Below are 27,169 nucleotides of genomic sequence, written 5' to 3' on the forward strand. Positions count from 1 at the left end.
TTGTGACTCTATTTTTATAGCATTCATGCAAAAAGAAGGTGTTGTTCTTCCTCTTATATCCTCAAAGAGCAAAATATTTTTAAAAAAAGCCTTTATGGCTGGATAAACCAGTCTTGTCATTACATTTCATAACCTAATCTCATTCTAATCTTTAGTTTTGTTGGATGAAAAGATTATTGTTTACAATTGTGCGTCATCAAGCCAACAGTTTGACATTTTGCTGGGTTGACATGACAGGCTTGTATTGGATTCACAGTGAAAATCTTCCCTTCCTGATCCTAATATTCCTAAAACTTCACAAAGCTCGGTGTTGTTGTAGACCCAGCAGAGATCGCAGTATCGCCCTGTTGAATTCCCAGCGTCCAGTTTTAACTTCACCATCTTTGTTCCTGGGCTTGCGCTTCCCTGCTGGTTCCCAACAATGCTCCAGCAAGGAGAAGCTTTTTCTGTGCTCACACAGCCAGTCTCACGTCGTAACAGTCGGCCTCTGGGATATCCTGCGGAGGGAGATGAATTGTAGTTCTGAGGCTGCCATCTTGGAAATGAGCGTACACAGGAAGGGATCCAGACAACTGTGGAAGCAGCAGAGACACACCGCTACTCTGTAGTATCCGTACAGTCTGTCGTCCCCACTGGAAAACAGGCGGATGTAGTGGGTGATATGCAGGATGCCGCTAGGCAAGAAACACACCACAAAGATGATGAAAACTAGAGTGCTGACCCTGATGAACGGTTTCCAGTCACAGCGAGATTGCCCGAGGTGGTATACCACTGCCACATGGGCATAGATACAAATCAGAAAGGGCACTATAAAACCCAGACACACCAGCATCAGCCGGTATGGTACCAGCAAGGAGTGTGACGTTTCTTCTAGGGGAAGTACATCATGGCAGGTGGTTACCCCCAGCTGGATAACCTGGTAGCTCTGCCTGACCATGAGCTCGGGCACAATGGCAACCCCGAACAGGAACCATACAACCAAGCACGTCCACACTGCCAGGGTAGTCTTAGCCAGCCTTCTGTACAAAAACGGTCTGACCACAGCCAGGTAGCGCTTCAGACTGATGCATGCTATAGTTTGTGCTGAACTGTAAACATTGCCATAAAACAAGGCTGTGATAAGCCGGCAGGAGATTTCCCCAAATATCCAGTTGTTCCCGTTGAAGTGGTAGTGAACACGCAGCGCCAGGGACAGCAGCAGCAGCAGGTCCGACAGGGCCAGGTTCAGGTAGAGAAGTAATGTGGACAAGGACTTCGCTCTGAGTCTGAGGAAGGCCAGAATGTAGGCGTTGGAGGGGATACCCACCAGCATGGCCAGGATGTATGATGAAGGAATGACCCTGGTGCTGAGGACCCCTGTGGTATAGGCCGTCACTGGGTCCTCCGGGTTCACATGCAGTCGAGGGTTTGTGCTGGGATACAGCAGGGCTGGCAGGCGGTTGGTGTGGTTGCGTTTGTACAGCGTCCCCTTGAAGGTCTTCGGTATCGCACCAGGTGGAATACTGGTTTGGGTCCAGTTTCTATTTCCTATAAACGGATAGAAAAACAATGTGCATGGCTCCAAAGCAACTTAAATCTTAAAACTACAGTAAAACATAAATTCCAGTTAATCACGCTGTCTGTTGTTAATTTGAAGATTTTCTATTTATATCTATCATTTTTTGCAAAGAAAATAAACCTTTCCATTATAAAATATTGGAATGATTTAAATTTTGTATTGTATTGACTGTACTAAAATAGTTAAACAATATTTATTTTTTTTGTACCAAAAATATAATCTTTCAAGTATAAATATCAAATATTGGACCCAAGCTTAAAAATATATACACACATTCTTTTGTTAAACTCTTGAAGTGTTTTAATAAACTTACCATCATGCTGAATGGTTGGCACTGCCATTAAACAAATGAGTAGTCCTGGCACAAGGTCGGCCATCTCGCTCTCCCGTCTATATCCCAGAGACTTTAAGGTTTCTTGTCTTCACCACTCGTTGTTGCTTCTTTTCAGTAAATGTAGGAGTTCTCCACCGGTGAAATTTGCTGTTTTGCATCTCTGCAGCGCAACAGTAGAACTGATAACGGTGTGTACTCGAGTCTGGCTTCCTGCGAGTGCGCTGTATGTGGGGCGCTCGTCTGTTTTGCACGGTGCAGTGAGCACGTTTCCTGTCCAGGCTTGAAAACTGAATTCCCTTCTGCCTGCGTCAGTAACTGGCCACTGACTCACTGTGGGGGGAGGACAGTGCCTGATAGTTTCAACAGCTGTGATCCCAAAACAAATCCCACTGATTACAGTTACAATAAGTATTTTATTGTGGTTTAGGTTATTATGGGGTTTTGGTATTAAAGTTGATTTCGGCTTTTGCAGTCATTGAGATTGACTGTAGTGTTGGTCATCCTGGTTGTGTATTTGAGGAGTCACTACTGTAATAGTTTGTATATTGTAAGCTTCGGCATGAAAACATATGCTATTTATCCAACACTATTATGTTATAGCAACTATACCATGGATGTATTCTCTACTTTTTTTCCCCTGGGAACAATTTTGTTAGATGCAGATATAAACAAAAAAAGCTGCTTTTAGTCAGCTGTGTGTTTTAATGGTGACTTCCTTCCTGCTAGCCCTGTGGTCAGGGATACACCCCGGGCCCCACCAGAGCTCTCTAAAATTAGCCTGAGAACAAACACAAAAGTCACACTGAATAAACATTCTTTGTGGTTGTTGTGATGTTAGATTGTCACGGTCTGGGGAGGATATGTTTGTGGTGTAACTATTGTCAACAATCAACATTTTTTCCTTTTCCTTAGATCTTACCTCTGGACACAGAGGAAATGGTACTGTCTATTATTTGCCGATGCTTTAATAGCACCAGCTTGTGTTGTCAGTGTTGCTATGAAGTGCTACTGTCGTAGAGCAAAATCTCCACAATCCTAACTTGATGAAGTTGCATTATAGCTCCAATAATTTCTTACCCTGGACATCAAATGTTTTGACCAAAATTGTTTCAAAACAATTGTGATTTCATATCAAGTTAGTATTGTGCGCCTATGCCTTGTGAGTCTGAGCTGTAGTTGTGTCTCTTCCATCTGAAAAGAAGAGAAATGACCTTGTGTATTCTCCTGATTGTAGACTTCTGGAGATGAGTCTGCAGTGCTGTGGTTGGACCAAATCCAAGAGGCCATACACACAGCCAACCAGGGTGAAGAGGAGGCTGTCGCATGTATGTACCCAGAGTTTAAAGTCACTCATCCAAACAGTATCTGGTCCGGGTTCACATTGTGATTGTCCAGAGGACGTGCATTATTGTCAGATCACCACACAACTCTATGGTAGCGGGCTCATTATTGTTCTAAATGAATACTCATAGATTGTATCAGCTATTGGCTACAGTTGATAGTGCGCCAGCACGACATTCATTTAAAGACATTTCGATCACATGTAGGCATCCAACAGATTTGATCAGTATTGCCATGAATCACGGCTTCATCTTTTGTGATACATTGTTGATACGTTGATACCGGTATCGGGATGGTTTTGGTCTTTCTTTCCTTTCCTGCAGATGTTTTCTCTCCGTACTGCTCTGCCACATGTCGTGTCTCATTTATGGATGTTTGACATTAAAATGATGACTCACAATTTTATGTTGCTATGGCTCAAAGACTGTTCTTTGGTACACATTGTTTCATATTAATTCTTTCTAAATGATATAGATGACCTGTGTGTTGATACTGTCATTATTGTGGGCACAATACTGTGATTGTGATGTGTTTTTGCTTGTTTTAGACTATCCCTTACTCACTCACAACTTTTTACTTTGCAGTTGCTGTATTTTCATATTTGACTCAACAAGTTTTTTCGGATCAATCTTGTTTACGTTGTTAGTGGCTGGAGCAGTCGCTGATATTAACAGGACAGTGGCCGAGGGCGACTCTCAGAACACACTGCAGGCGTTGCAAGTTCCCAGTGCAGGACTGAGAGCGGTGCTCCCTGAATGTGCCGACGCATACCAGGCTGAACTGGCACAGAGACAAACGAGCAGTGCCACTGAAGGTAACTTGACTTACTGCACAAGAACCACAAGAAAGGAAGCTCAGTGTTTCAGAAATTGATGCCTACACAGTAAGAAGTCACCTGATTTTCAGATTTGGGTGTCAGTATGACATTCACTGGGTCTCAAGGTGCGCTCTCTGCTTCCCTTCAGGCAGCACGGATGGTGTGTGGGTGAAACATTGCATGAAGGACAGATATGACTACTACTATAACCTGGAGACGGGACAGGGCACCTGGGAGGAGCCTGAAGGATTTGAACCCAATAGTGGCCAGCTCAGTAAAGAGGAAATCCAGGTACCCCCTGCTGCACTGCATCGTTTCACTACTTAACACGCTTACATCCCAATGATGGGATATATTTCCTTCTTGGTTTAACAATGGATTCAGTCAATGGTTTAAAATTTACACTAATAATTTGATTAAACATTCACACTGTAGTTTTTAGAGTCAGTTCTTTTTCTGAAAATCTTCAAAACACGCCTTTTTTCCTTTTTAGAGTGTCGTCAGCTGTTTGACTGCAGAATACAACAGGGAGCAGTTATGGATGGCCAATGAAGCCTTGGTGACCCAGCTGCAGGCGAGGATCAGAGGTTACCTGGTCAGGAAAAAGCATGCCCAGAGAATGGAGTATCTACGCCAGCAGGAACCACACGTCGTCAAATTGCAGGTAGTGTGTGGCTCCACTATGATTGTTGTCAGAAAACCGATCAACTTCAGTGATTTCTGATGCAGCCGTGAGCTACTGGAGCAGTAATAAATCAATAGAGATGTCCATAAAAATAGATACAAATTTTGTCTAATTTGCAAACATTATACCGACGGTATATGTTTCTATGTTTGCATCATTGTGTATTGAAAATCCAAAACCAGATAAAGCACATAACATGTTTGTTGAGAGCAGTGACTCCTCAAAGACAACACCTGGAGGATTATCAACCACCCAGCTTTAATAATCCATGCTGTGATGTCACTGATGTAAAACTTACATTTTTAATAATGCCTTTTTCCTTTTCTTTTTTGCAGGCCTGCTGGAAAGGTTACAAACAAAGGAAAATGTACAAAGACAGGATGAATTTGCTTCAGAAAAATGTTTCTTCGATTGTCAAGGTGATACATTTTGTTCATTTTTTATAGAAGAATCTATTAAAAAGTATACTGATTGAATGACTAGACAACTCTAAAGCTGTGCACCCATTTCTTGTAAGTGAGAGCTTTATCACCAATCTCTGGAAATCCTCAGCCACAAACTGAAATAACCATCATAGCTGGATTAAATGAATTTGTACCATTTAATAACATGGCTGCCATATCAAATACCTGACATAAAACACTGATGCTTTTAGATCCAGGCTGTGGCAAAAATGTGGAAAGCCAAGCGTAACTACAATCAGAGGTTGCAGTATTTCAGAGATCATGTGAGTAACACCATGAATCAACATCATGACGAGCATTCTTTGGATTTGGGTTGTTTGTTCCATGTTGTGTAAGACTCATTGATCTGTGTGTTTAGGAAAAAGAAATTGTGAAAATCCAGGCTTTTCTGAAGGCCAACAAAGCAAGAGATGACTACAGAACCCTAAGTGAGTCCAAAAGGCCTTTTACACTCCTGCAGCTGAGCTTTACTGATATAATGTCAATATGTTGATGTGAGACTAGACATTGTCTGGCATTCTCATGAAGTGAATATTTCAATATTGGTTTTAATTAATGTTTTAAAATAGAAATCTACACTTGATAGGAAAATAAATGTCACGACATGTGTGTGAATGTAGCTTGCTTTCACTGACTTTCTGAAATGCTAAATCATAGCCGGGGCCAAGGACCCTCCTCTGTCAGTGGTGCGCAAGTTTGTCCACTTGTTGGAGCAGAGCGCCCTGGACCTGCAGGAAGAGCAGGAAGTGACACGGCTTAGGGAAGAAGTGGTCACCAATATTCGCTCCAACCAGCAGATGGAGAAAGACTTGAACCTGATGGACATAAAGATTGGACTTCTGGTGAAGAACAGGATCACTTTGCAGGTTGGCAACCATTGTTTTTATGTGCACAAGTAAAGGAAAGGTTTATTGTGATTTTTATGTTGAATGAAATGGTGTCCTGTCCAGATTTGCTGCTTAACTCATTTTGTGTTTATGTCTTTGAAAAAGGATGTTGTGTCCCATAATAAGAAAATGAAGAACAAAAAAAATAAAGAGAGTAAAGAGGACTTGACTACAGGAGACAGGCTGGGTATCAAGGGTCTAAGTAAAGGCAAAAGAAAGAAACTGGAGGCCTACCAACATCTCTTTTACCTGCTGCAGGTGATACACAAATATATCTTAACTCCAACTTTCATCTATTTACTCTGCTTTAAAGGTTTTATAAGATATTCATACTTGTACATACACATTTCCTTTCCTTCCCCTTTAGACCAATCCACACTACCTGGCCAAACTGATCTTCCAGATGCCCCAAAACAAATCCACTAAGTTTATGGACACGGTGGTCTTCACCTTGTACAATTACGCGTCTAACCAGAGAGAGGAATACTTGCTGCTCAAACTCTTCAAGACGGCTCTGGAAGAGGAAATCAAGTGAGAACTGCAGCTAATCTTAAGTCACTATTTTCCGATTGTATTACTGTAAAGGTTACAACATATTACGAATACATGAGGGACTATACGATCCTAAGAATTGTTTAGAATTCACAAAACGCATGTGCACCAAGTTTTGTTTGTTGTTTGGCGGACAGTACTGTACCATCCTCCATGTGTCTCAGTTCTAAGGTGGACCAGATCCAGGACATTGTGACTGGGAACCCAACGATCATCAAGATGGTAGTGAGCTTCAACAGAGGTGCCCGTGGCCACAACACGCTCAGGCAACTGCTGGCTCCAGTGGTCAAAGACATTATTGAGGACAAGAGTTTAGGCATCAACACCAACCCAGTGGATGTGTATAAAGCCTGGGTCAACCAGCTGGAGACGGCTACTGGAGAGGCCAGGTGGGTGGAAATACAGTGGGAGAACATATTGCTGACAGGGCGGTTTCCATCGGTATGTCCCAAGGTTTGCTATATATGGTCGTTTGGTGTGTATGATGTGCCCAGTAGTCAGTTTTGATGACCTTTGTCATGTTAATTGTTTGGGGTCATTTGTATTGTTTTTATTACAAAAAAATGATTCTCTGTTGAGGGCTTATGGGTAATTGTTCATGTTGTATCCCATTATCTACAACTATTGTATACATGGAGTCACTACTCATGTTCTCCAAAGCATTTATGTGTAAAGTTTAGTTCTCTTTTTTTACACAGTTGGTACATGACTGATACCAAAGATGCCTGGCATTAAACATACAGTAGCAAATCTATCTGTAAACAGTTTATGGTACGCTTTAGATATTACTTTGCAGTAATGTAAAAAAAAAAAAAGAAGCAGGATTTGTACCCAGTGCGTGAATATACACAAACGCCCATAATGAGCGTTACACGTGCCTAACTGTTGTGTTATTCCTTCAGCAAGCTGCCTTATGAAGTGACTCCCGAGCAGGCCGTGTCCCATGAGGAGGTGCGCAACAGGCTGGAAGCCTCCAGTCTGGCGCTGCGGTCTGCCACAGATAAGGTCCTGAACTCCATTGTGTCCTCACTGGATAATATCCCGTAAGTTTTAAGAGATGTTAAGTGTCAATGTCCGCCTCGCCTCTGTATTATCTGTGACAGTACTGCTCGAGCATATTGGTCAGCATGAGTTTGTTGAATCTTTAGGGGCTTTTTTTTTAGAGAGACGTTTGTCATTGAACGTGTTCTAACAAAGTTATCCAAGACTTGATGGAATTCAGTTTCTTTCTGTTAACAAGGTTGCATAACATGAAGGAGTTACAGTGTGATGCATTGTAACACAACACAAAGCAATTAAATAAATAATACCTTTTGTATAAATTACAAACTGTAATATGTTTTGAGACTGTGTAAGAGGTGTTTATTCCACTCTTGATGCTGTCATTTGTTATGGTGTTGTACTGGATGGTATTACATTTTAAGCTGCCGCTGTTATTTTGCCACAGTGTTGTTTCAACAGAAAATACCGTAAGTCAAGGTGCTTTCAAAGGGCAGTTGGATTCTTAAATCATATGTCAAGCTTAGGTGGTGGAAAGGATACAAAAACTAGTTATTTGTCTTCACATGATTTAAAATCTATTTTCATGCTGCTGTTGAGTCTTTTTCTCTTCAACAATACAATGAGAGCAATGTAACTAAAATAGGGCGAGACAGGATATGATAATATGCTTTGGTGTGTCATTTGCCACTCATTCTGGTTGTTAAGGTTTCAGCTGCATTTTGGGACATGGTCATTACTAGATAACCATTGCTTTGGAGCAAGCAGTCATCGGGTCAGTTGCTCAAACACAAAAATACAACTCTGCTTTGTGCTTCATTAGCCACACCAATTCTCATCTTTTCATTAGCTCTTTAATTTAAAAGAAATTAAAAAACAACTGAAGACCCTATATACCACTAGATGGTGCTATACATATATGTATACAAATATAGAACAACTGAAAGCCATCAATACTTGCCGTCATTAATGCAAATATCCCTGTCATGAGCTTTCTATACCATGTGTCCTATAGTATGTGAATGCATGTCGCTTTGTGTTTGATGTCCCATCAATGCTTTTTGTTTTGCATGTAGTTATGGCATGAGATACGTAGCAAAGGTTCTGAAGAACAGCCTCCATGAAAAGTTTCCAGATGCCTCAGAGGATGAGCTGATGAAGGTAGAAGCCCTCGGATGTATACGTATATATTTGTTTTTATATTTACAGCAGTTTGTTAGATTTCTGTCCACACAGTCCTCTCTGAATTCTTGATTATTGTGAGCATGCTGAGGTGAGTGCAATTTAATTTAGCAAAAGGTGTTAATGATGCCTTCTCTTCTTTCTATGACAGATTGTAGGAAACCTGCTTTACTACCGCTACATGAACCCAGCCATCGTGGCCCCGGATGGCTTCGACATCATCGACATGTCGGCGGGAGGGCAGCTCCACGTAGACCAGCGGCGTAACCTGGGATCTGTGGCAAAGATGCTGCAGCACGCTGCCGCCAACAAGCTGTTTGAGGGCGAGAATGCACATATGACTTCAATGAACAACTACATATCTCAGACATATGAGAAGTTTAGGTAAGAAAGGAGAGATTATGTCAGAAATAATTGTTCTTTAGGTGGCATGTTCTGAAGAAACTGATTTATCTGTCCTAATCTCTCACTGAACTTCAGTCAGACCTGTACAAACTCACGCATAAGAAGAGGGCAGTTATCTGCCTCAGATTGTGCTTTACTGGAAATCCTCATAAAGCGTAGTCACATTTTTGAGAAGTCAGTAATGCTGGCCTTTATCTCGGTCAGGGTTTGAGACTTATAACCACTAACTGCTGCTATTCCTCTCCTTTCAGGGTATTCTTCCAGTCAGCATGTGATGTCCCTGAACCTGAGGAGAAGTTTAATATTGATGAATACTCCGACATGGTGACTTTAAGCAAGCCTATCATCTACATCTCAATAGATGAGGTCATCAACACCCACTCGGTAAACCCAAGCAAAATGACTCTAACGACCAGATATGAACTTACCAAACATGCAGTGTTATAAAGTGCATACGTGCACTGGCTTATGATTCATCATCATTTTAAAAGATTCATTCTTTGTCAGTCAGTGTCACGTTTGTACAGTCGCTGTACAGAATCATTTTGTTTTTATCTCTCAACTTTCATTTACTTTTGTAATGTTGCAGTCAAATGCACAACGGGCTGTTTTAGTGATTATATTCCTTGTGCTAGTGCCGAGTACTGGTATTACATACGTTAGTATTGCTACCACTACCGTTACTAGCGTTACTACTAGGAATTCACTCTTTTCTCTCATCATACCACATTTTAAGAAAATTAAGAATTTGAATCAAATAGTTGAGTGTTTAAATATTCACGACATGTTTCTAAGTCTTAGTACGGTTCTTATTGTTAAACCAACAGCTCATACCAATCAGTAAAGTCAAAATACAACAAGACTTGAAATATTATTTCAGCACCCAGTTGATCGACATTTCCCACACTGCTAAAATCCCAACGATTGTGGCTCCATGTTGCCTCCTAGTATTAGCATGTATTGTTCTTCGACATCACTTCTCGCACAGCCACTTCATTTCTTATATTAATTTTTATATATATCTAAAAATTATATATATATATATATAAAAATATATAAAATAATATAGGTAAGGTATTGAATTTTTCAACATTTAGTCGGAGAAGGTAGAGGATTAACTTGTTTACATTTGCAACTCTCTCATACATGTGTTCTATTGTTTCTTTATGGATACATTTAAACAAGGTTCATTCATTAAGGAATACTATTTGTCTGTTATACAGTAAAAATTATTTATTTAGATATACAGGACTAATCACATCTGTATTTGTTCAGCTGCTTTTGGAACATCTGGAGGCCATCTCCCCTGACCACAATGACTTGCTGCATGAGCTGCTGCAGGACCTTGGAGATGTCCCTGATGTAGAGACATTGCTCGGTACTGTCATACATACATACATACATATATCATTTTGTACTTTTAATCACAAGTTGTCTTTAGTGTATTTACCAGTTTTACACGTTCTATTTCAGGTGAAGGAGCGGTAGACCCAAATGACCTGAACAGAGAGAGTGCTCTGAGCCAGTTGGCAAAGACCGAGATCTCCCTCACCCTAACCAGCAAGAACGAGCTGCTGGAAGGAGACGACAAAGACTTGAAGACTCTCATGACAAAGTATGTTTATTGTGAGAGGATGCCGAGACAAATTGCTTCATTCAAAGCCTGTGGTTAAGCTTGTCCAAAAGTGCAATTTGATGTTGCAATCATCTGAATTCTTATGTTATGCTAATCTATAAGAATCAGGTGCCATGATCCAGATTTTGATGTATATTTAAAACCATTACCCTGAATCACACACAGTACCTCAATGCAGAGTTGGGGATTACTAAGACTGTCTTGTGATGCACTGTACTCGACCCTTCTTGAGACCGTGTGTGTTTCTTTGTGGCTATCACTCAGTAGCGTGTCTTTGTTGTCTTTCCTGCTTTTCTATCCTTTCCTGTCAAAAAGGAAGAGGTTTGGTGGTCAGGGTTATCTTGCCTATAAACATGTATCCGTTTAGAAACAGAGAGTTGGTCTCTTTCTTCCTCTTTGGTATGACAGTTCACGGGGAATGACGGTTCAATTCTGCTGTGAAAACTGCTGCACTTTGTGGCATCAGGCATGTTGCATGTCTGGATACGAACAATCCTTTCCTCAACAGGTTTTCTCAAATCAAGTCAGTGAAATATAGTTTTTCCTGCCATCAGATGACAACAGCTTCATATATTGTTTGGTTTAGGTGACATTACGTACAACTGAAATGAAATAAACCCGTCCAGCTCTTCATGATTTTCTTATTCTCTCTGTGTGTGTGTGTGTGTGTGTGTGTGTGTGTGTGTGTGTGTGTGTGTGTGTGTGTGTGTGTGTGTGTGTGTGTGTGTGTGTGTCAGGACAAAAAAGCTTATCGTGGATGTGGTACGGATTCAACATGGAGAGACCTTGCCTCAAATTCTTGAGACCCCGGCTACTGTCTCACAGGTGATATTTTCTTCCATCTTGTTTTTCGTACCGTTTACCCAACAGCCATTTCTTGTGCAATGAATACATGCACTGATGTTTGTGTTAAGTTCTAACAGCTTGATGCACTTCTTTGCTCTTGAAGGAGTCGGAGCATACTAAGATTGTCGAGCGACGGGCAGTCCAGGACGCTCTGACACCAGAAGGTCTGAAGAGCAGCCCAGCAGTACTGGAGGACAGCCAGCTGCCTCTTGAGCAGAAGAAGAGGAAGATCCTGAGGAACCTCCGTAACCTGGAGCAGGCTGGCGTTCTCACCGTCCGTAACAAATACCAGGACCTCGTCAACGACATATCGAAGGTACATAAGCAGCTCTTCATTCACATAGGACGATGCCTGCCTCCAATGCTACATGTGTTGTTGGGCCCGTTCAGCTTCTGAGATTGTTAAGTGCATTGACAGGACATCCGCTACCAAAGACGCTACAGACAGAGAAGGAAGGCCGAGCTTGTGAAGCTCCAGCAGACACTGACGGCACTCAACTCAAAAATGGCCTTCTACCAGGACCAGATGAACTATTACGATACGTACATCAAGACCTGCCTGGACAACCTGAATCGGAAGTGAGTTGTACCTTTTAACTTTGCTTAAACCTTTTGTGGATGAAGAGGTTTATAATAAATAATAATCCTGCTTCCTTTGTGTCATGTGGATGGTTTGATATATGCGACGAGAGTTCTTGTGATTTTTACTGATGTGTCTTTTTGTTCGTCCAGGAATTCACGCAGATCTATAAAACTGGACGGCAAAGGAGAGAATAAGGGCAGTAAGAAGTGGAAGCCACAGTCTCTGAAGTACACTGCAGCAAGGCTGCATGAGAAAGGAGTGATCCTGGAAATAGAAGGACTTCAGACAAACCAGTGAGTTGAGCTGTGCACCACTTTTTGACGGCCGTCAAACGTTTACTCCACCTATAGTGACGTTTCTGTTGTTAGGCTGTGACGTAGAGAGACTCTTTGATTACAGTGTAGATGATCAAATCTATCACTGACCCAACCAACCTACCCGCCCGCCTCCATCAGTTTTAAATTAGCGTGTATAACCTTTCAGCTTTGCTCAAAAGGCTAAAGATTTTTCATATATTTTGTGTTTATACAAGAATCTGTTGTTTCCATTAGTTCAGTTGTATCCATCCTTAGAATATATTATTTTTTTCCAAGAAGAGAAAATGTCTGTTTAAAGTAAAAACAGGATGTCTGTTGTCACATTTGTTATTGGAGGTATTTGTTCAGTGAGATAACATCTTCGTCTTCAGGCTTCATCAGTTATTCTCAAAACCATTACCATGCTCTTTATTGTTCTTCTGAGATTAAATGTTGAACTGAATTCTAGAATATATGGATACAATGATAACATATGTAAAAAGAAAGGGACTAAAATGTAAATTGTTTTAAAAAAATGATTTACTACAAATGGACGTTTGAAGTCCATCCAAGCAAATTTAAGCTCCTATATTCCTTCTCTTACTACTATAATTTTGTATTACTGCAATAATAGGACACAAATAATGTTAAATGATTATTATGGTTTTGTGCTGTGTGTCACTCTTTGTCATTATTCTCATGTCATTGCCTCTTTCTCTTCTTTCAGGTTCAAAAATGTCATGTTTGACATTTCACCCACTGAGGAAGTTGGGGATTTTGAGGTGAAGGCAAAGTTTATGGGAGTTGAGATGGAAAAAGTCCAGCTTCATTTCCAGGTAAACATTTCCCAAGTGCGTCAGTAATTCATGATATAAAGCCGCTCGCTAGTCAACACTAAACCTTGATGACAGATGGTTAAATGTCCATTTCCACTCATCGGACTCCTAGCAGGAAATATCTCAGAAACAAAGCAAACATTTCCCGTTATAGACTACAGTAGTGGACACATTAGTTGTAATTAATTCTCTGTGTGTATTTTTGTATCGAGTATGAACAAATATTAGATATAGTTCATGAATAAAGGTGTGTATGGAGTAGACCAGGCTGTAAAGTAAGGGCCACGTGTTTGTAAAACAGTTACTGAAAATGTCTTTTAAAGCAGTTAATTATTTAATCTACCACCATGTAGAAATCTGCCAAATTAGCGCCTCATCTCTATGAATGAAACGTTTTTTGTGTGTTTGTTTCTAATTGCATCTATTTGTGTTTTGTGTCCAGGACCTCCTTCAGCTGCAGTATGAAGGCGTGTCTGTCATGAAGATGTTTGACAAAGCCAAAGTCAACGTCAATTTACTCATCTTCCTCCTAAACAAAAAATTCTATGGAAAGTGAAGAACAAGTGGGAGAAAGCAACAGGAGAGGGAGTGGAAAGAGATCGTGCCTTCTGACAGTACTGAGTTTGTTAAACAAAATTGCATTTAGTCAGCAAACATCAGATGGTGCAGGACGGGGTTGTTTCCTTTTATTATAATTTCATGGATCACACATAAATTAAATGTTGTTCATCTAAATTTTTCCGCCTTGTATTTTTCCATGTAGTAATTGTAAATGTTGTGTATTTTTAAGAATGAAATTAAAATAATTGTGTTTTGTATGTAAAAGCTAGGAAACCCACTATAAGTGTTACGTTGAACCAACTGTCTATTAGTTCAGAAATGGAGCTCGGGAGCAACCTTCCAGCCTGCATGGCTATATGAAATACTGTAGTTTACCAGTGCCTTTTAATTAGGAAACATGCTCTCATTAACAAAACATCTCAACATTTTAAAAGCTACAACTGATGTATTTTCAGTATACAAGTGATTAATAATGTGCATAATAAATTCCACATGTCTACAGTAATTTGTTGTTTCTTGTGTTGTTTCTTGTGTATTATCAGTATTATAATTTGTTTTCTCTTTCTCAGTTGTAATATCTGCCAGCCTTCCACTTCTTTGAAGACAAATGTTTTCATCTGAAGAACTGGTACACATTGTTTCACTGTAGTGGGGAGGAGATGTGCAGTGAGGGGAGGCGGAGTATCATCCACTCTGCAATAACATGTTGGATGCTGGCAGGAAAACACTTCAGTATCTCTTCAGACAAACGGATCATTTCAACCCACTTGTAGGTGTTAGATTTCTGGAGGATACACAGTGAAGCCATGGTTCACCTGTCGATAGCGTTGTTGGTATTGTTTTCCCTCCAGACATCAGCACTCTCCTCCCAAAATGGTAAGTAGCTTTCTAAACCATAAACTATTTAAAACTCTATGATAGTTCATAACTGATTATTGTACCATTGTGCATGACTGCAGGCTTGTACTCTGCCGGGTTTTACAAATGACGGTTAACATTTAGGCTAGTATATTTGTACCACTCTAATTGAAAGTAAATGTGGCAACTTGTTTAAACAGTTGCTTCATCTGAATGACACTGTCGCCCATAATTTCATAAGTCATATCTGCAGTAATTGCAGTGGCCACGAGTATCGGAAATTCTGTTTACGCAGGAATGACATTGCTCATGGACAGATTAGTGACGGAGACTGTAAGAACCCTAAAACATGATTTTAATTTTTAAGAACTATCGTCAAATTATTCGTAATTTGGTGAGTCTGGTAGTCGACACAGCAGGCCATGGACAGTGGTGGAAAATAACTCAAAAGGCCTATATTTTTAGTACTCCATTACATTTTTTTTTTATGTTGAAGTTACTGTTGCTGATGATACTTTATATAGTTTCACAAGTAGGCCAAATATTTTTGGGCAGGGCTTTTACTTGTAACGGAGTATTTTTACAATGCGGTTTTACATTTTTCACTGAAGGACATTATCTAAATAGTTCATCCAATACCACTGGTCGTGGAAAATTATGAACGGGTCACTAAAGAATCTTCTGGGCATCTCTCTTAAAATGAGATGATTAATACTGAACTCATTTCGACTCTGCTAATACTATCATGTTGAAGATGCGTAGTGCTGCATCATGTATTTGTGAAAGAGGTTATGAAAATATTCTTTCAAGAAACATGTTATCCAAATTATAAAAACAACAGTTTCTCTCTTATTTCTGGATTTATCAACAAACAAACGAAAAAAAAAAACTGTCTGTACTATAGATTATCGAGAGTAATGGAGACCTTTCACATTCAAAGACATACAAAAACACAAATCTGCATGCTAGATACCACTAGAGATAAGTGCAAGTAACCCTCTAAAAAGTGTGGGTAACGGTGCTGTATATTATTATATTCCATTTACACTTAAGTCAGAATGGACTATTGTGCAAAGAATGTGTCACAGAAGAAAGTTTGAACACTTCTGTTTCCTCGTGTCTCTTCTAAGGCTCAGCGCTCTTCCCGCGGACGTTCTCTGGTCACTTTGAAACGGTCACAGACGAGCCTGTGGACTACATCGACCTGTCCGTGTTGGACAGTTTGAGGGATGACGAGGGGTCCGGCTCCGGGTCGGAGCAGGAGCCGGTGAAAAGACACAGTCCCCACCGCCACCCCCAGAAGCACTATGTTGTCTCGGAGGAAACTAAAGGTTTCCTCCAGGGTCGCCTGACAACGAGCTTTGTTCCCACCATTTACACCCTCGTCTTCATCGTCAGTGTGCCCCTCAACCTTGTAGCCCTGGTGATGTTTATGCATCACGTCCGTCCCAGGAAACCGGCGGTGATTTACATGCTGAACCTGGCATGTGCTGACCTGCTGTTCGGCCTGCTCCTTCCCTTCAAGATCGCCTACCATTATAATGGCAACAACTGGATCTACGGCTCCTTCATGTGCAGAGTTGTCACAGCAGCTTTCTACTGCAACATGTATTGCTCAGTGCTGCTCATGACGTGTATCAGCATTGACCGTTTCCTGGCGGTGGTTTACCCCATGAACTCGCTGACGTGGCGCAGCCCTCAGACAGCTTCAGCTGTGTGCGCTGCCATGTGGCTGTTGGCCCTCGGGGGAGTATCCCCTCTCCTCATCTCTGGGCAAACCATGTATTTGTCAGACTTGGGCATCACCACTTGCCATGATGTGCAGGATGTGGAAAAACTACAAGCTTACTATCTTTACTTCTTCCCCGTCTACTCCTCCGTCTTCTTCTTCATCCCTCTTGTCTTCACTGCCGTTTGTTATGTCCGTATTATTCAGGCTCTGGCAGCAGCCAATGTGGTGAACCGCTTCAGGAAGACTCGAGCCGTGGTGATGGCTGCGGTCGTGCTGGTGGTGTTTGTGGTCTGCTTCACCCCCACCAACATCATCCTGATGGTTCACTACGTTCAGCTGTCCCACAAGTCCAGTGACAGCTCCTACCAAGCCTACCTGCTCTCCATGTGTGTAGGAAGCCTCAGCTGCTGCTTGGATCCAGTCCTGTATTACTTTGCCTCCTCTCAGTGCCAGAAGCAGGTGGCAGCACTGCTCAGATGTCGGCGACTGGCACAAGCGAAGAGCATCTCAGGAACACAGAGTACACGAACCAGCGAGCGGAGAGACAGCAGCAGGTCATGCAAGATGGAGAGCATTCAAACTGGCCAGGGGAGCCATTACAGCAGGCTGGAGGCTTAACTACATGGACATGGGATGCTTGCTTCTAAGACACTTTTCAAACCTGTACTTACAGTATAATATTTCAGAGTCCATGTATGTAAACAATGTAAATGCTTGGGTTGGATGACAAGAGTGTGTCCAGTGCCTGGTAGTGCTGGACATCTGTCCACTTAAATTAGCTTATTGGATAACCAATTAGCTTTTTGTTATTTTGCTATCACAAAATGTATCCACCGGTATGACAGTGTTTGATATGTTTGTTTCATTTCACAGAGAGAATATCACAACATGCAATTCTTTTCATATTTTTGTTTCATATTCTTGTTTTCAGTGAATCATAGGATATACACAGTTAATAATAATAGAGTTTTAATCTGAAACACATTACAAGTTATGCAGTAGCTGCATTAATGTTGGACAAAAATCTGCTATAGGTTTTGATAAGTATATATGTCAAATAAGTAATTAATTGAACTGCACTGGCATTCATTATATATATATATCAATCAAAACAAAACTACTACATTATACATATTTTGCTTAATACTTATGTTGCTGTATCTGCATCTTGTTTTATTGCTGCTCACTCTGTACTCTTGTCATCGGGGCAGAGCTCTGAAACAAAACATAAAAACAAAAACTTTAAGAGAAGAGAAGTGGGCAAACATTTCCTCAGCATCATGGAAAATGTTGGCAGCATTTCCATTTCTTCACCATGTGCATTGTACTTCATGCACTTCAAGTTTGCTGAACAAAAATAACTGTGTGTAATCATATCTACATTTTGTATTTTACAGTACAACATCTCCATCTTGTGGCAAGTTGTGTGTGAGTTGCATGTCCAGTTAAGCACAGTTTTGTTTTTAGCGACAGTCATTAAAGTTTACTGAAGACTCACTGACCTGTTTTACCATCGTAGCTGTAGAAGTTCTCTGGGAAGTTCAGACACCCGACTTGTTTCCTGAAAATTTCAACATCTTTGGGATCTTTTTTTCCAGTTCTCGCTGATAGAAAGGAGAGATTTTAAAAGGAGTTGCCACATTGGACACTCTGACCAACTGTATTTAAACCAATGAGGAACTTACTGAACTGCAGGATGTATCTACCGGTGGTTTCCCCATTTCGAAAGGTGTCTGTCCACAGCAGGCAGTCAGAGCACGTCTGTAGAATATGTCCTTTGTGGTCTGAAAGATTCTCTTTAAAAGGGGAAAACAGAGCGACTTATTATTCTGTAATATTTATATGGAGATAGTTGTGGTGGATATACTATGCTCGTATACATCCTGATAATATCATGCTATAGAAATAAGCTGCTTCATCTCATATGTTACTTACTACGAAATGTGGTGGCAATGCCTGCGACTGTTGCATTTACCTCCCCAGAGATACACCGATTGCTGAGAAACAAGAACATGCAGTGACAGAATTTAGCTTTTACAAGCTACTAATGTAACATGCCGTTTGAAAAGGTTACCCATTAGAATATTGTGCTAGAAACAATGTTAAAGGATGATTCTGCCCAACATGTTTAATGAACTAAATCACCAAACTTACAAGCAGTTGTCTCCCCAACGTAATGTCACAACTTGACTGTCTGAAGTGGGAGACAAGTCTATCCAGGAGCTTTTCAGAGACTCCAGTGCCTTGTGGTAGGGCTTGGGGTCACCAGCTCCCATCACATACACCCATTTTCCAAAAACCTTTACATAAAACGTCAAGATGCATGCAACTATATTAAACATAGGAGTGTACTTATTGGAGATATGCTTTTTAAAATAAAATCACATGTCTTTGGGATAAATAAGATGGAGAAAACCTACCAGTTTGGGGTCGTCTGGTATAAAAGGTTTGACCAGGTCCTTACAGTCAGGTGCAGATGCAGCACTGAGGGAAGTGAGAGCCAACAGAAACACAGCAGCAGGCAGAGCCATGATCAGACAGAGAGGAGGGTGAGATGCAAAGAGATGGGGGAGAGTCGGCAGCACTGCAGAGGATGTCGCTGAAGCTGCAACAGAAAACCTCTAACGCTGATTCATTTTCCCTCTGGGTTTTCAAACCAAAAAAAAAGTAATTGTGCAAGTGCTAATAATGGGGAGGAGGGGGTTTCCAGTAAAGGTAACGACCATGCAGATTTCTTTAGTTCAGCGTTGAATGGCCAGCTCAACAGTCCTCCGTTGCCCGTAGCGTTGCCCCTGAATGAACTCAGGCAGAGTGCCAAGACTTGTCTCTGACTGCTGAGACATTTAAAAAGGACCCGAGGCGGCTTTTCTTCAGTTGAATGAAGGTTATTTCTCTGTGGGTCTGAGTGGACTCCTTGTGGCGACAGTTTAAAAGTTTGACGTCGTATTTTTTCCCCCTCACAAAGACGTTACCCAGCAACAGTCTTTGTTGAAGTTTCTGGGAACGGTGGTGCATTTGGGAAGAGGTGTAGTAGTTTTGCTGGAGCGTTTATTCTTGATTCTATGGATTAATAGAGTCAATCTTCTATTTGGAAACGACCAAAGAAATGTTGGCGCTCAGAAGCCAAAGACTTTTCCTGAATAACGGTAGAAACAAATGACTAGAACGCAACACGGAGGGAGACGGGAAGCTGTTTTATTTTCTTCACACAAACAGTTGGAAATAGTTACTCAACTATTCACAGATTGTTAAATTCATTTGAAGGAGGCATTTAAGTGGATTTTTCAGCCATTACTGTGCCCGCCAGAATCTGCTTAACTATTCATATATCGCATTTCTTAAACTAAATGATGACCGGTTAAACAGCTTAGCAGGCAGAGACACAGTCATTAGACTACACATAGCACAGATCTAACATGACATGACACCACCAGGCCTTGAACTCATTGCTGCTGCTGCTGAAACCACCTGTAACAGGACTAATGAAAAAGTATTCCACAGCGCATGCAGATCACATTGCAACACTATAAAGTAATGTTAAACTGGATGCGTTTGGGTGGGTGCATGCTGTTCGATCTCTTTGCTCTGCTTTACTTTTCAGTAGGCTGAACATCGGTTTGATTATTCTCTGTATTCTCGGCAGCAGGTAAAGCAGGGGCCCTGTCATCTGGACACAGATCTGAAATAGGAGAACATCATTGATTGGGGGCATGAAGATAATGTGCTTTGAGGATTTTATTTGGTATGAAATACAGAGCACAATTGACAGCTGACCTGTTCCTCCAAAGTGGTACTCTGGGAGGAATTTAAGACACTCGGCCTGCTTCTTGAAGGTTTCTAACTCAGATGGCTCCAAAGTGCCGGTACGTGCTTTAAAAGAGAAGCCAGAGGAATAAAACAGGGAGGGTGAGGTGGTAGGAATAAAGAGAAGCCAGGGGAAAGAGGACAGAAATAAGAAACAAATGACCAAAATATAAAAATATTTTCATGTAAATATTTTTTCTAACATTCTTTTTAGGGGGAAAGATTGCCTTACTAAAGAGGAAAAGGTATCGTCCCTTTGCCTTGCCGTCGGGGAGGTGGGTGGTGTCTTCGGACAGGAGGCAGTCGGAGCAGGTCTCATAGTACTTCCCATCGTGATACGAAGTGTGACCATTGATATTAACTGTGACACATTAGAAAAACAAGGCTTTTCAAATCAATATACCCAAAATGCAAGATATTTAATATGAGGCTGTCTTTAATTTACATACATCTGTTTGAAATGTAGTCATCGTATACAAAGAATGTATGTGGAACCGTTTGTGACTATTTTCTTATGAATTCCACCTTTACCTCGGTAATGTTATATTTGGCTGCATGCTGCATCACCCGCATAAAATTGCACGGCATAGAAAGAGCAGTGATGAGTCAGGGTGTAGCAGAAAGATATTGATAGAGATAGTTACAAGTGGTGTGACTGGTCATCCCTGAGATGGTGGCATTGGCTATCCCCTGCAGGCATTTATCTTCATTTCTGTAATAATAAAAACAAAACAAGATAAAGTAACAATCCACATCTACCTTTTGAATATACACTCCGAGCCATTGCCATTTGTATGCGAGCACAAATGGAACATAATATGTGTGCAGTGTCCTTACAGGCGGTCGGACCAGTAGATGGACATGACTCCGATGTCTGAGGAAGCCGCCAGTTCCACCCAGGAGCTGTTCACCGTCTCCAGGTCGTTCTTCAGGCCAGGCTGGTCCCACGACCCCACATGGAGCACCCACTTCCCATAGATCTGACACAAACACAGAGGCAAGACATCCACACAACTCACATGAGTGAAAAGAAGAAAACAAGTTTTTGAAGAGAGAGAGAGAGAGATATCATTCCTTTATTTTGCCAGTTTATTTCTAGAGGGCGTCATATTGTTGAGATTGAAAGTTTACTCCCATGACAACTGGATTTGTTTGTCTGCAATATGAACAGAATCTCAAAACAACTTAATGGATCTTGTGGGGAGATTGTTTTATAAATTACTTCATATTGGTTTATTTCCTTGGATAAAAGACTTTCATTTCTCTGCTAAGAATTGCAATTGAATTAAAAATGGACATTTCTACTAAACATCTAAAGTTCTGTGCTTAAGACACATATCACAGTTCTTTTCCTGTTAAGAGTTACATAGCCTTGATAAACAAGACATATCAATATGCATGAGATATTGGATATACTTGAGCTTTACTAATGTAAAACGATAAACAAAGATAATATATAAAACAGATTGGCTTGTGCACAAGTACTTCTATGCTTAAGAGTGATACAATGAATGACCAATTGTGTTAAGAGCCTTAGTTCATTTTAAATACCATGTAGCACATTTTAATCTTTACACCAAAAGAAAAGCTATTCAAGTTATATGAACACACAGCGCTGTGCTACAAAGCCTCCTCACATATGACCTCAGCTCATAACAAATGATTGCAGATACTCACAGGGCTGTGGCTGTCCAGTACCAGAGGCTTAACCAGCTCATTGCAGTCCGGTTCAGATGCAGCAGCACCCAGGGAGGTGAGAGCCAGCAGCGCTATAACCAGCTGTGCATCCATGGCTCGAGACAGCAGGCAGCCAGAGAGCAACACTAATGTCAGGGATCCTGCCAGCTAGAGCCTCCTCAAAACAACCAGGGGAAGTGTTCTGAAACAGTGGGCTGGGCCCACACACACACTCACACACACACACACGCACACACATACACATACACATAAACGCACACACACACACCATCATTTTTCACATCCAGTCAGCAAGGGCTTGTCCTAGTTATCCCATTGCATAACAGCCAGCTGGCAGAGTCTGAATAGCAAGACCCCTGCATCTTTCAATATGTGAACACCCCCCAGCACAGAGTCACACACAGGCACAAAGGCAGAAACAACAAAACGAAAGACACACACACAGACACACATGTTGTAGAATGTTGAAATGTTGAAAACAAATACCTTCTAGAACTATACCTTTGTTTAATAAGTCTTTGATATCTAATAGCTTTTTGTTTCTTCTGGGAATGTGAGAGCTTACATAACATGTTGTTTTTTTTTGTAGATTAAAGAAATCATTACTAATAGTGATAAAAATAAGTCACAGTTTAACAAAATACTTAATGTGCTTCCTGTGAAACACCAGAGCCATTCAGGAACTTTTCACTTGTATAATATTTTGCTTGGCAAGCACAGTCTTTGCCAGATGTTGATCAGCTGGACAGCTCCATCTAAAAAAACATCCTTATCTAAGGTCGACACACAAAAAAACCTTTGAACTGTTTCGTGTTTGTTTGCAAAATGCCGTCGTGAATGTTGGGTAATAAATCACCAATTACAATTCATGGCCACATATTTAGAAGGTTTGATCTGTAAAACAGGGACAGTTCTGTCAAACTATGTGGAATGTGTTCTATGAGTTGGGTATGTGGGTATATTTGGGCTCTTTGGTAAAGATCGGCATTAAATCTTCAAAGATACAGTGAGATATTGTATTACAGGTTATGTAACACACACACATACAGTACTGTATATTCCATTATGTTATTACCATCTATCTCTTCCTCTTGGGAAAAAGCGCTGCAAAGGTTTCTCACAGCCATTAATCGTGTTGCTTTCCATCCTTCAAGGGGCTCTCCAACAAGTAGACAACAAGAAAAGACTAGTGTTGGGGTAGAACAAGAGTTGCATTAATGAGACAGTCAGCCTGTCCACAGCCCTGCTTAGTACTGCCATCTTTGACTCTTATAACAAGCATTTTATTTACAGTCTAACTGCTTTGAGTCATAAAAGCTCTCACTGGAGGCTAGCAGTGTTGGCCAGCCAAGAGCCAGAAAGTACAAACAGAGAGAAGCATACTGAGAGGTGTTCAGGGGATCATATAATCATATTTCATATGCTTTTGTATTTTTACAATTACATGTAGACTTTAGCTTTTATATACCTTTCATACGTTTGTGTAACTTTGGTACTATGTCTACATGTCTCACCTATGGAAGTATGCATATATGGGCAAGGAGGCTCCTTCTCTAACTGGAGCTGTCTTGTACCCTCGTCACTCTAAGCCTGAGACCAGCCCCCCCTACGGAGGAAGCTTATTTCGGCCGCTTGTATCCCCCATCGCTCTTAGTCTGGCCTGTCCCCTGAGACCACTTTGCCTTGGGAGACCTTACCAGGAGCTATTGCTCCCGACAACACAGCTCTCAGAATCACTGGGGCACACAGACCCCTCCACCACGTTAAGGTGGTTCATTGTTTTTCCGTGCAGCCATATTACATCATATGTGTTCGCAATGTTGCGGGGCAGACTGAGTTGTACCTTTGTCCTTCTTTAGAATTGACCAACGCGTTGGTCAACTATAAATGGACTTGTGCCCTTATTGATTTCTTTTTCAAAGATAATAGAATCTCTCTTTCACATGCAAACATGTTTTTTTTTATTGAGCTTTATATGCATGAAAGAAAATGGCATTCCAGTGGTATCCATCATGATTTATGATTCTGACATTCAGTGTGAATGGAAAACATGTGTTCACTTCACGTCTATCAAGACATCTATGATGCACACAAGTGTTTACACACATCTAGCATACTTGAGTTAAATTTGGCTCATGGAATAACTTCAGGTCTCTATTGTTCTTCCTCCTTTACATCCGTGGCAGCCGCATTCTCATAAGGACACATGTCTGAAACAAAGGGAGGGAATCAATTTCCTGAGTGCCTCAATAAATTATACATACAGTACTCCTTAGTGTTGTCTGTTTAGTTGTGAATCAGCATCTCACCTGTGGTTTCTCCATAGTGGAACTCTGATGGGAAGTTGAGGCACGCAGCCTGTTTCTTGAAAACCTCCAGATGAGGGTCATCCAATTTCCCAGTCCTTGCTGCAGGGCGGGGGGGAGGGGGGAATGTTAACACATTTGAAAATCTGAGATGAAAATTAGTTTTTACAGAAAAGCTGACAGTTACAGACAGCTGTGAACTCACTGAAGAGGTAGAGGTTTCTGCCATTGGTGGCTCCCGATTTAACCACGGTGTCTGTCCAGAGCATGCAGTCAGGGCAGGCCACCAGGTGCTTCCCAACATGCTCATGATCAGAGGCGTTAAAGTGAACTGTTAGACATAAACACAAGATTCAAATAGTGTTACGCATTTCTAGTAACTGTGGATTAAAGCATATATGTTAATACGTTTCAGCATTTACTTACATGTCACCTTGCTGGAGTTTCCAGTGAAGGTGACGTTAACGTGTCCGGTATGACATTTTCCATCCCTTGTAAGGAGAGGTAAACATAATAAAGATTTAAAACTGGAGTAAGTCTCACCAGCTATACCTTCTGCATTGATTGCCTTAAAAATATTAACATTCATTTTCAAAAGGTGATCAACAGTTACATTCTGTCTCCCCAGCGAAGGGTCATATCATCACAATCAGGTATGGGTGAGATTTCGACCCAGGAGCTGTTTATAGTTCTCAAATCCTTCAGGAGCTCTTCACTGTCTGATGTTCCTAAATGGAATATCCATTTTCCAGTAACCTAGACACAGATGTGCAGAAACAAATTAGCAAATTTGTACTCAAAGAAGAACTCTTAATTAAGATATTTTGGAGCTTTCAAACCCCAGATGTTCATGAACACATCACCAAAAAAAGGAAACAACAGTAATAATTTATAATTAGGTGAGGTTAAATCATGCAAAACCACCAGTGTAAACAAAGAAAACCCGAGTCTGCTGGATGTAAATGCTGAGGGCAGCGTACCTGGTTTTGATCCCTCAAAGGTTTAAGCAGCTCTTCACAGTCTGGATCAGATGCTGCAGTCAGATAGGAGAGAGCCAGCAAAGCTAAACCAAACTTAACAGACATGATTAGACGTCAAAATCACAGCCAACTGGACACCACAGCAGAAAAAGAACAACTGTTATCCTGCAGGAAGGCCACCCCGAAGACTAGCAAAGGGGAAGTTAAATATACATTGGGCTGCGGGGGTGTGCGTGGGATGAGACAATTTCCAACAGTAAACAGTGAGATTGTGTAATAAATAGTTCAAATGGATCTTTGAAGAGACCAAAGAGTAAATGCAATGTGCACTCCCTGGGTGCACACCTTACAATACTATTCAAGTACATAAAGGATAATAATAATAATAATAATAATAATAATAATAATAATAATAATAATAATAATAATAATAATAATAACTTTATTTTGTGCCATCCAACAGTTGATATCTCAAAATGATGCCAAACTGCTGTATTAGATAGATTGAACACGATTAGTGATAAAATAAGTGAAATATATAGTTATATAGTATATAAAAGTACAAACAAACGTCTGAAAGTACTGCTTCCAAAATCAGAATTGACCTCGGCTGACCTGTACAAAAACAGCGACATCTCTGGCCTGCTTCACTTTATCAAAGCCAATTTCTTTTTTAAAAGGACTGCTGACATGTTGTGATATGATTTGGGAGAGTTTAGGCCTTCGTCTGCATCATTTCAAATCAATAAAAGTGCTTTTTTTTCAGGCAAACCTGAAAATGTTCAATTTGAGCTGTGTGTTATATTCATTCAGCATTTACCAGTAACATATACACTGATATGTACACATATTGACAAACTATCACAAGTGTTAGTGTTATAATTCCATTGAAATTATTCAAATGTAGGTAAGAATAAAACCAGCTTATTGCAGCGTCCTTGATGCCAACCCATGTTTTAAAATGTCATGGTCTACTGTGTCAAAGGCTGCACTTGGGTCTAAAATAATTCAAAACGAGCTCTCCCCCCTGTCGGCTGCTAAAAGGAGATGATTGGATACCTTGAGGAGGGCGGTTTCTGTGCTATGTAAAGCTCTAAAACCTGACTTCCTTGTTTATAAAGTATATCATTGAAGGTTTTGTCGTATAGTATACTATATTAATGTTATTAAAGAGGCAAAGACTAGTATGCATTTAAAGTGTCAATAAAATGTTATAATATAGTGTTGCCAAAAAATAGCGTATGCTATAAAAATGGCATAATAAATTCTGATATAGTGTGCAAACAAAAATTAATAGTAGTACGTCGTAAAAAATGACGTAATCTATTTTGCCATAGAAATGTTAGAACAAAATCATAGTATGGTATCCCATTAACAGACCATAACACTGTCATAGTATAGTATGCCATAAATGTTACAAAAGGTCATAGTATAGTATGCTGTAAAAAATATAGTATAGTGCATCATAGAAAGGTTATAGTATAGTATGGCATATACAATCTCATTGCTAATGTCATAGTATAGTATGAAAAAATCAAACAGTATGCCATAAAATGTTGTATAAACTTTTAGTATATGATATGATAAAATGCCATTCAAAATCTCTTAGCATATAATGCAAAATATAATATAGTACCTCATAGAAAAATATAATTGTATAGTATTTTGTAAAAAATGTCATTGTATCATATGCAATATACAAATCACTGACTTTTTTACTTTTATCAACATACTATACGATTACTTTTTTAAATACTATAAGATGACTATTGTGATTTTTTTTTAAATACTAAACTGAGTTTTTTTCAG

The 27,169-nt window shown here is 40.4% G+C and overlaps 5 protein-coding genes and 1 long non-coding RNA gene across 6 annotated transcripts in view; 2 read left to right on the plus strand and 4 right to left on the minus strand.

Moving 5' to 3' along the window:
* Nucleotides 1-14,487, plus strand: part of iqgap2 (IQ motif containing GTPase activating protein 2) — a 31,701-nt gene extending 17,214 nt beyond the window's left edge. The window contains exons 16-38 of the mRNA XM_079160617.1: nucleotides 3,127-3,217; nucleotides 3,880-4,047; nucleotides 4,199-4,341; nucleotides 4,544-4,714; nucleotides 5,071-5,154; nucleotides 5,391-5,462; nucleotides 5,558-5,627; nucleotides 5,857-6,065; nucleotides 6,192-6,344; nucleotides 6,454-6,617; nucleotides 6,803-7,027; nucleotides 7,541-7,681; nucleotides 8,714-8,798; nucleotides 8,971-9,203; nucleotides 9,476-9,608; nucleotides 10,500-10,602; nucleotides 10,698-10,839; nucleotides 11,598-11,685; nucleotides 11,810-12,022; nucleotides 12,125-12,285; nucleotides 12,439-12,582; nucleotides 13,313-13,421; nucleotides 13,864-14,487. Coding sequence (XP_079016743.1) covers nucleotides 3,127-3,217; nucleotides 3,880-4,047; nucleotides 4,199-4,341; nucleotides 4,544-4,714; nucleotides 5,071-5,154; nucleotides 5,391-5,462; nucleotides 5,558-5,627; nucleotides 5,857-6,065; nucleotides 6,192-6,344; nucleotides 6,454-6,617; nucleotides 6,803-7,027; nucleotides 7,541-7,681; nucleotides 8,714-8,798; nucleotides 8,971-9,203; nucleotides 9,476-9,608; nucleotides 10,500-10,602; nucleotides 10,698-10,839; nucleotides 11,598-11,685; nucleotides 11,810-12,022; nucleotides 12,125-12,285; nucleotides 12,439-12,582; nucleotides 13,313-13,421; nucleotides 13,864-13,977 — 3,216 coding nt within the window. The 3' untranslated portion in view covers nucleotides 13,978-14,487. The remainder of the gene's footprint in view (nucleotides 1-3,126; nucleotides 3,218-3,879; nucleotides 4,048-4,198; nucleotides 4,342-4,543; nucleotides 4,715-5,070; nucleotides 5,155-5,390; nucleotides 5,463-5,557; nucleotides 5,628-5,856; nucleotides 6,066-6,191; nucleotides 6,345-6,453; nucleotides 6,618-6,802; nucleotides 7,028-7,540; nucleotides 7,682-8,713; nucleotides 8,799-8,970; nucleotides 9,204-9,475; nucleotides 9,609-10,499; nucleotides 10,603-10,697; nucleotides 10,840-11,597; nucleotides 11,686-11,809; nucleotides 12,023-12,124; nucleotides 12,286-12,438; nucleotides 12,583-13,312; nucleotides 13,422-13,863) is intronic.
* f2rl2 (coagulation factor II (thrombin) receptor-like 2) lies at nucleotides 9-2,116 on the minus strand. The gene is made up of 2 exons (XM_079160616.1): nucleotides 1,872-2,116; nucleotides 9-1,527 (listed from the first exon to the last, which is right to left on the minus strand). Exons 1-2 carry the CDS (start codon nucleotides 1,933-1,935, stop codon nucleotides 467-469), a joined length of 1,125 nt encoding a protein of 374 aa, XP_079016742.1. The 5' UTR covers nucleotides 1,936-2,116; the 3' UTR covers nucleotides 9-466.
* Nucleotides 14,488-14,738: 251 nt separating the features above from the next.
* Nucleotides 14,739-18,069, plus strand: f2r (coagulation factor II (thrombin) receptor). The gene is made up of 2 exons (XM_079161769.1): nucleotides 14,739-14,858; nucleotides 15,971-18,069. Exons 1-2 carry the CDS (start codon nucleotides 14,789-14,791, stop codon nucleotides 17,188-17,190), a joined length of 1,290 nt encoding a protein of 429 aa, XP_079017895.1. The 5' UTR covers nucleotides 14,739-14,788; the 3' UTR covers nucleotides 17,191-18,069.
* On the minus strand, nucleotides 17,654-18,283 carry LOC306697738. The gene is made up of 3 exons (XR_013767134.1): nucleotides 18,258-18,283; nucleotides 18,075-18,176; nucleotides 17,654-17,787 (listed from the first exon to the last, which is right to left on the minus strand). It is a non-coding gene; the product is annotated as an uncharacterized lncRNA (long non-coding RNA).
* Nucleotides 18,284-19,842: 1,559 nt separating this feature from the next.
* LOC306696993 (saxitoxin and tetrodotoxin-binding protein 2-like) lies at nucleotides 19,843-22,167 on the minus strand (the record flags this gene model as incomplete). The annotated part of the gene is made up of 6 exons (XM_079160730.1): nucleotides 19,843-20,251; nucleotides 20,347-20,442; nucleotides 20,609-20,737; nucleotides 21,021-21,088; nucleotides 21,214-21,356; nucleotides 22,054-22,167. The coding sequence occupies 6 exons, from the start codon at nucleotides 22,165-22,167 to the stop codon at nucleotides 20,163-20,165; spliced, it is 639 nt and encodes a 212-aa protein (XP_079016856.1). The 3' UTR covers nucleotides 19,843-20,162.
* Nucleotides 22,168-24,070: 1,903 nt separating this feature from the next.
* LOC306697756 (uncharacterized protein) lies at nucleotides 24,071-25,523 on the minus strand. The gene is made up of 6 exons (XM_079161788.1): nucleotides 25,361-25,523; nucleotides 24,994-25,136; nucleotides 24,807-24,871; nucleotides 24,586-24,711; nucleotides 24,384-24,482; nucleotides 24,071-24,284 (listed from the first exon to the last, which is right to left on the minus strand). Exons 1-6 carry the CDS (start codon nucleotides 25,463-25,465, stop codon nucleotides 24,229-24,231), a joined length of 594 nt encoding a protein of 197 aa, XP_079017914.1. The 5' UTR covers nucleotides 25,466-25,523; the 3' UTR covers nucleotides 24,071-24,228.
* Nucleotides 25,524-27,169: the final 1,646 nt, after the last annotated feature.

This window comes from Pholis gunnellus, assembly GCF_910591455.1.
Source record: "Pholis gunnellus genome assembly, chromosome: 6".
Taxonomy (NCBI): Eukaryota; Metazoa; Chordata; class Actinopteri; order Perciformes; family Pholidae; genus Pholis; species Pholis gunnellus.

Excerpts from the sequence above, each read along its gene's own strand:
- f2rl2 (XM_079160616.1), bottom strand. The coding sequence starts at position 1,935 with ATGGCCGACCTTGTGCCAGGACTACTCATTTGTTTAATGGCAGTGCCA. Across the intron at positions 1,528-1,871 it reads GCCAACCATTCAGCATGATG|GAAATAGAAACTGGACCCAA; the intron begins GTAAGTTTATTA and ends ATCCGTTTATAG.
- LOC306697756 (XM_079161788.1), bottom strand. The coding sequence starts at position 25,465 with ATGTCTGTTAAGTTTGGTTTAGCTTTGCTGGCTCTCTCCTATCTGACT. Across the intron at positions 25,137-25,360 it reads CTTTGAGGGATCAAAACCAG|GTTACTGGAAAATGGATATT; the intron begins GTACGCTGCCCT and ends ATCTGTGTCTAG. Across the intron at positions 24,285-24,383 it reads CCACTATGGAGAAACCACAG|ACATGTGTCCTTATGAGAAT; the intron begins GTGAGATGCTGA and ends CCTTTGTTTCAG.
- f2r (XM_079161769.1), top strand. The coding sequence starts at position 14,789 with ATGGTTCACCTGTCGATAGCGTTGTTGGTATTGTTTTCCCTCCAGACA. Across the intron at positions 14,859-15,970 it reads AGCACTCTCCTCCCAAAATG|GCTCAGCGCTCTTCCCGCGG; the intron begins GTAAGTAGCTTT and ends GTCTCTTCTAAG.